General features: G+C 43.4%; 1 protein-coding gene across 3 annotated transcripts in view; it reads left to right on the plus strand.

Annotated features, from left to right (window-relative positions):
* The first annotated feature begins 80 nt into the window (after positions 1–80).
* The window catches only part of MAPK12 (mitogen-activated protein kinase 12), a 41,803-nt gene continuing 35,722 nt past the window's right edge, over positions 81–6,161 (plus strand). For 2 of the 3 annotated variants that reach the window (XM_014964237.1, XM_014964238.1), the window contains exon 1: positions 81–241. In XM_014964237.1, the coding sequence (XP_014819723.1) occupies positions 227–241 (15 nt within the window). In that variant the 5' untranslated portion in view covers positions 81–226. The remainder of the gene's footprint in view (positions 242–6,161) is intronic. The other variant, XM_014964236.1, reaches the window with a different exon arrangement.

Consider the following 6,161-nt stretch of genomic DNA (forward strand, 5'->3'; position numbering starts at 1 on the left):
GGGGGGTGTGGGGGGGGGGGGGATGCGGCCGCCCCCTCGGCGCCGGCGGGGTTTGGGAGCCGGGGTCCCGCTTCGGACTTCGCTCCCCAAACTCTTCCTTTTGCCTTAAAGCTCAGCCGTCGATGGAAGAAGCGGCACCAAGGTGGCCATTAAGAAATTGTACCGCCCCTTCCAGTCAGAACTCTTCGCCAAACGAGCCTACCGAGAGCTGCGCCTCCTGAAACACATGAAGCACGAAAACGTGAGTTGGGGGGTTAGCAGATATCCCACACACACTCCACTGTGGTCCTAACCTCCCCCCACCAACCTTTCCTATGTGGAAATGAAGCCGTGTTTCCCACAGGATATTCTAATTTGTGCGGCTGATGTTTGTAGCTAAAGGACAGACAGACATATAGACAAAAGCCAGGCACACAGGTCTTGCCCAAAGACTCCTGAATTTCATGCAGCCACACGCGTGGCTTTTCCAACTCTGCCTAATTTTCTTCCCGCTTTTAGGGTGTGGCTGCATGAAATTCAGGAGTCTTTGGGCAGGACTTGCATGAAGGTGACTGGTACACATGCCTATCTTTGGGGAGAGAGTAAGGTGTTTTTTTTTTATCATTCATGAAGCATTTGAAAGTTTTGGGGTTGTACTAATGTGAAATAGAAAGAGTTTGTGAGTGACTAAATAAACTGTTTACTGGGAAGCTGAGAATAGGATACAGGGTCTGCACAGATTCCCACATAATGCAAAAGAGCAGGCGTAGAAAGAAGAGTTGAAAGTGTTCTCAAGATAAAGACACTCAGTCCCAACAGTGTTTAGTGGTTTAAGAAAAAAAAAATAGAGGAGAGATTTGTGTGGAAACAGTTATTGGGGAATCAAAGCACGGTCTCCAGGTGAGAAGGGCCTGGGGTGGGCTTGGAGGATCACAGTAGTGGCTTTAAATGCTGTTTGTTAAGAATGCATGGGGGGGGGGGAAGTGTTTCAGAGGGAGTTGTTAAAATGATGCTTAAGAGTCTGGTTTAAAATGTTAATAATCTGGGAGGTTAGACCATAGCTCCATTCAGATGGCCTTCAAGGAAAGCTAAGAGATTGAGTGAGGGTAAGAGAAAATGATAATAATAACAGCCTGTCATTGCCATTTAATGTTATGATAATAAAATCATAAGTACCAACAATACCGGGTTCATTTTGAAGAATAATCTGTGGGACGTCTTGACTGTCTGGGGAAAAAACAAACCTTTTTGTAGGTTCAAGAACCTGTGTGCCTGTTAGCATTTTAGTCTGAATCTTTTAATACATTTGATCACGTTAACTTGATTCCTTTGGAGTAACTGCTTCATAACCACTGCTGTATATGTTAAAGAGTTAACGTTTGCAGGGAACTTCTGTGTCATGCATGGGCTTTAATACTCTCAGCATTTTCTTTAGTGAACGTTTGGGAGCAGAGCAACTCCTGCAGTTGCCAAGCTCCTAACTGTGTCCAGAATTTTGAGATTATTTTTCTTCCTTTTCCCAGAGTAATCTATTGGGTGGCGTTTTCCGCTCCTGGTGGGTTTTATGTGGTGTATGCCTCTCAGGATAGTACTCTGGAACCCCTCCATGGATTTATTTGGTAATTAAAGAGTCTAGAAGATAATACTCCCTCGGGAATGTGAGCACAATCTGTAAAAGTTAAAAATCAATATATATGAAGGAAGGGAATAATTGACAGTCTTAGGAAATAGTCTGGGCCACTGAAAGAGCAATCTGGTCTATGTACTAAGAAAAAGTTTCACCATGAATTATGGCATCTAGTCGTTAGAGAGCAAAGACTGGATAAATGATCCTGCAGGGATTTGGAGGCACCGTGGAGGCAAAAGCTGAGCGCTCCACCCGTGTACAATGAGGCTGAGATGGCAGTACAGCCCGTCAAGAAAATTTCCATCCACCTTCCCAGCCTCACACCTCTCTGTCAGTTGCTTTGCCACGGTGAATTAGGAATAGCAATGACGCCATTTAGGATTTCTAGTCCCTATGCTCATCTCGGGACACTCCTTTAGCAGCTCCACCCATCCAGAATTAAACCAGCATCACTACTCATCAGGATTTTCAGCCCCCCCTTTGACCCACTACCATGTCAAAAAGCATTGGGTTTTTTGCATATTTCTACTGAAGGATGGATTTACAGGCAGACAGTGAGGTCCTTTCCCCTTCACATCAGTGGTGCCTAGTGTGTTGTGTGCACCTTCAGTGAAATGTACAGTAGTGGCAGGACAGCTGCCTGTTCTCTGTCCTTACCATCGTGGCTTCCGAGGGTCTGGCTGTGGCATTTTGAGTGGGCCCCTCTCACGTGGGTGCATATTTCCCTATAACAGGAATTAATAGAGTAGAGCAGTGATTGAAGTATCTTTCCTGATATTTCTATATATTTGTATAAAATAGCAGTTATCTGTCTTTCTGGCTGTACTATAAATACAACTGCTATCAAAAATTAAAAAAAAAACTGAAGTAATTGTTTCAAAGAACACAATAAAATATTGATGCCAGTGTTCTCTCTGTCTTGGGTGTTGGTAATCGAAGTACATAGAGGAGGTGGTGGTGTGTGGCAGCTGGTCTAACGTTACTGCCACTATGGGTTAGACTTGGAATATTCTTGACACTTTGCACTAAACTGTCAGTACAAATCTTCATCTTGCTTTTTCCTACTTCAGGATATAAATTATTTCAAGGTTTGGTTTTTTTATTTAATAGTTAAAATTGCATCCAATTCACTCTTCTCGTCTGTTTTTCTTTTAAAATGACTTCTGTAATCATGATGCATTTGATGTTGGATTGCATGCAGAGTGTGATGTTTTGTTTGTTTCACTGTGATTACCTCTTGATGGACCGTCTCTGCCCTCCGTAGCTTTCGGGGAAGCGTTGTATTAAACATGTAGCAACACATTATCATAGTTTACTTAACCTTATGCTGTATTCAGAATGATGGAAGAAATTGTAATGGTCTGACACATCATGTTAAAAATAGCGTCTCTGATCCTCCATTAAGGTAGCAGAAGATACCATTAAACCCGTGCCACAGTGATATAATTCATCAGCATGTCATGCTTCAGTGAAGAAAACGGAGGAAAACTTCTGCTTAATACCCTGGATGACCTCCATTATAGACCCTTTGAGGAATATGCTAATCTCCTTAATGCGAAAGGGTTGAAGGATGACCAGGAGTCCTGTAAAAACAAATGTAGGAGTCATCCTACTGAATTCTATTGGAACTGTATTTTACCTTGTATGAAAGCTAACTCATGGGTCAATTTGCATGTCTATTTGGGTGTTTTCAGGAGGAGGCAACTCTGTTTGCTGGCATAACCATCTTCCATTACATATGCTAGAACTTTGTTCTCCCTAATGGCTCTCAAGGGGGACATTACTCAAATGGAGTGAGCAATATTTCTATATAAACCCTGCAAACTTGGTCGCACGGGAATTCTCATCAACCCTTTGCAAATGAATTCAGAGGACAAATGATGCTGAGGACCATGAGGCAGAGGCTCTGTGTGGAGAGGATGGGACCTGTCTTTAATGGCACTGGTATCCTTTTTTTTTTGGTAGGCTGAAATGCAGTCACAGACCCAATTTGAGAGGATCTGGGGTGTATTAAAAAAATCATAAGCTACTTCTACTGCCTAAGCAGTAGGCAGATCAATTCGTCAGACATCGCCAAAGAGAAAAGTTAGTTTCCAGTGTGATAAGCTGCTGGATCACTCAGTAGCTGCATAAACAGTTCTTCTGGCACTAGAGGGGGAATGGTGTGAAAATAAGGAATAAAACCAGTTAAGGCAGAACAAAGAAAGCACTGGGTTTGGTGGGTTGTTGTTTTTTTTTTCTTCGTTTACTCATGCTAGCTTGCAGTATACATCCCACTACAGCCTTAGCAGCTCTTGATTATTTCTTCGGCATCTGCTGTGTCTTGTATAGAAGAACAGACTGTTTATCTTTAGGAATTCTTTTTCAGTGGTGCTGCTTTTGTTCCCTGTTTTTTTTTTTCCATTTTGAGTTCAGTTGAAGTGAGGACCCTTAAAATTATCTATTATGGCTCTGGCTTAAAACCAAAACCAGTGAAAATATGGCCAGCGTGGTAGATGCATGCTTGTGTACATATGTGTATATCTTTGTATACACAGGAATTCTGATGCAATTCCATCAACTTAAATTCTGCACATGTTTCTGGCATAAAATTTTTGACAAATGCCTGTTAAATGTTTCTTGGGTCAGTTAATATTCTACAGATGTTTTCTCTTCCTGGAAACTCTTGTATGTAAGAGGCAACTGCAGTATTTGTTTAAAAGTCCTCTATATTATGCTCTCATTCCTTGCTCTGAGTGGAAATTATTCTCCGGTGTATTCCCACATCTGAGGACCAGTGTGTGTTGTGCGTTCTGTGTTATGAGAACCATGTAGTTTTTTCCACTTTTGGAAAGAACTCGGGTGTCCAGCAGACACCAAATTGCCTGTGTGTCTACAGTTACATTTCCCAGGATGATGCGGGCCTTCACTTTTAGGCTGGCTACTATTGAATTCTGGCCTTTGCTTTGAGGTTAGCTACTATTTAATTCTGTTGACTTCTTTATTTTGAAAAACATATTGGGCTTTTTATTTACACCTACACAGTATCAACCAAGGGAGGAGTTTGTTCTAGAGGAAATAGTGGGGCACTCTATGTTCCTGCCTGAGACAATCTTAAAACTGTCACCTTTTGCGGTTCATCTAGCCCCACGTGAGCACTGGAAGAGCAACAGCCTCTGCAGCGTGCAAAATGAGACCCAGAAGGGAGCTGTAGATGAGTAATGCCTTTACAGATGAAAGCAGGCTCGCTGTCTTAGAAGAGGTTTCCCGCAGGACTGCACCAGCTGCAAATTCACATCCTTTGGGTACACAAGTGCCAGTGAAGTACAATTCGGGAATCCTGGCTGGCGGTGGCAAATCTCCTTAAGAGTCCTTACGAAGGCAAAAATATAGCTATAACTGGATAGTTTATTGCTGCCAGAAGGTTGTAGGGGAGAAACACTCCTGGGTGCCTTTCTGCAGTGTGAAAGCTTAGCACAGCTAGGGAGTTGACAGGACACCAGAGTTTTTTCTTTTGGTACTCAAAAGCCACTATCAACTGTCACTTCTGCTTGTTTTTACAAACCTGTCTAATAGGTAGGTGTTTTACCTGGGCTGGGCTTCAGCTGGTAGCCATTTATTCATACCCCAACCTTGGGTACTAATGAAGCAGACTGATTAGCCTAGTCCAGTAAATGAAAATAAGGAAGACAGCACTGAAAGGTAACCCTTCTCTTTGGATTGGCATCCAATCTGGAGATGAAGGTGTGCCTGCCCACAGGATTGGGACCTGTCCAGAGTTACTTATAGGTCCTTTGAAAGCAGAGTGTGGTGATGCTCGTGGGTACGTTTTGTGCCTGCTGGTGTGCTCAGTGGCAGGAGAAAAGGAAAGGGGCCCTCTGTCCGTCAGCAGGCATCCCTCGTGTCACGTAGCAATAACCAGTGAGGAAGAAGGGAAACTGTGGTGCAAGCCTTGCGCGTGGACAGTAGCAATTTTAAAAAGGTTGAGACTTCCTAGTGTGGTAGAAGGATGCAGGTGCCCTGTGATGTGGAACAGCGCAGGAACGTGAAGTTGAAGCTAACCCTGCAGAAAATTTAATGCAGCATAATATGTAGTTCAGTGTATGCCAGTAGGAAACTCTCTTAAAAAATGTACTTTTGTTTGTAGCCCGAGTGCCAAAGCCACTCAACTTCCCTGTGTTTTCATGCGTGACATCCGCAAGAGAAAGCAGCACGTACTGTATAAGAGACATAACCTACATTACTTATTAATTTATACAAGATCCGAGTCTTCTGTTGCTGTGCTGCTGCTTACATCACAAACTTTCCTTTACAGAAATGCAGTGGAACGGCCCTTGAATAAGGAGCTCTTTGCTGTTGTGCCCTGCTGCTGGAATAGCCTTTGGAAAAGGAGGCAGCTGAGAAGGGAAGGGCAGAAACCACCTTAACAAGGCAAAGCTGTTAGTTATTGCTTGACGGTAGTTAAAGTTGGTCAGGGTGGTCAGTATCAATGTCTTCTGGGGAGGAACAATAGGGATAAGGGCTGGAGATGTTGTCACAGGCTGTACCCCTGTCCCCGTGTCCCTGTCGTCCCCCC

Source organism: Calidris pugnax, unplaced genomic scaffold (genome assembly GCF_001431845.1).
Source record: "Calidris pugnax isolate Ruff unplaced genomic scaffold, ASM143184v1 scaffold44, whole genome shotgun sequence".
NCBI lineage: Eukaryota > Metazoa > Chordata > Aves > Charadriiformes > Scolopacidae > Calidris > Calidris pugnax.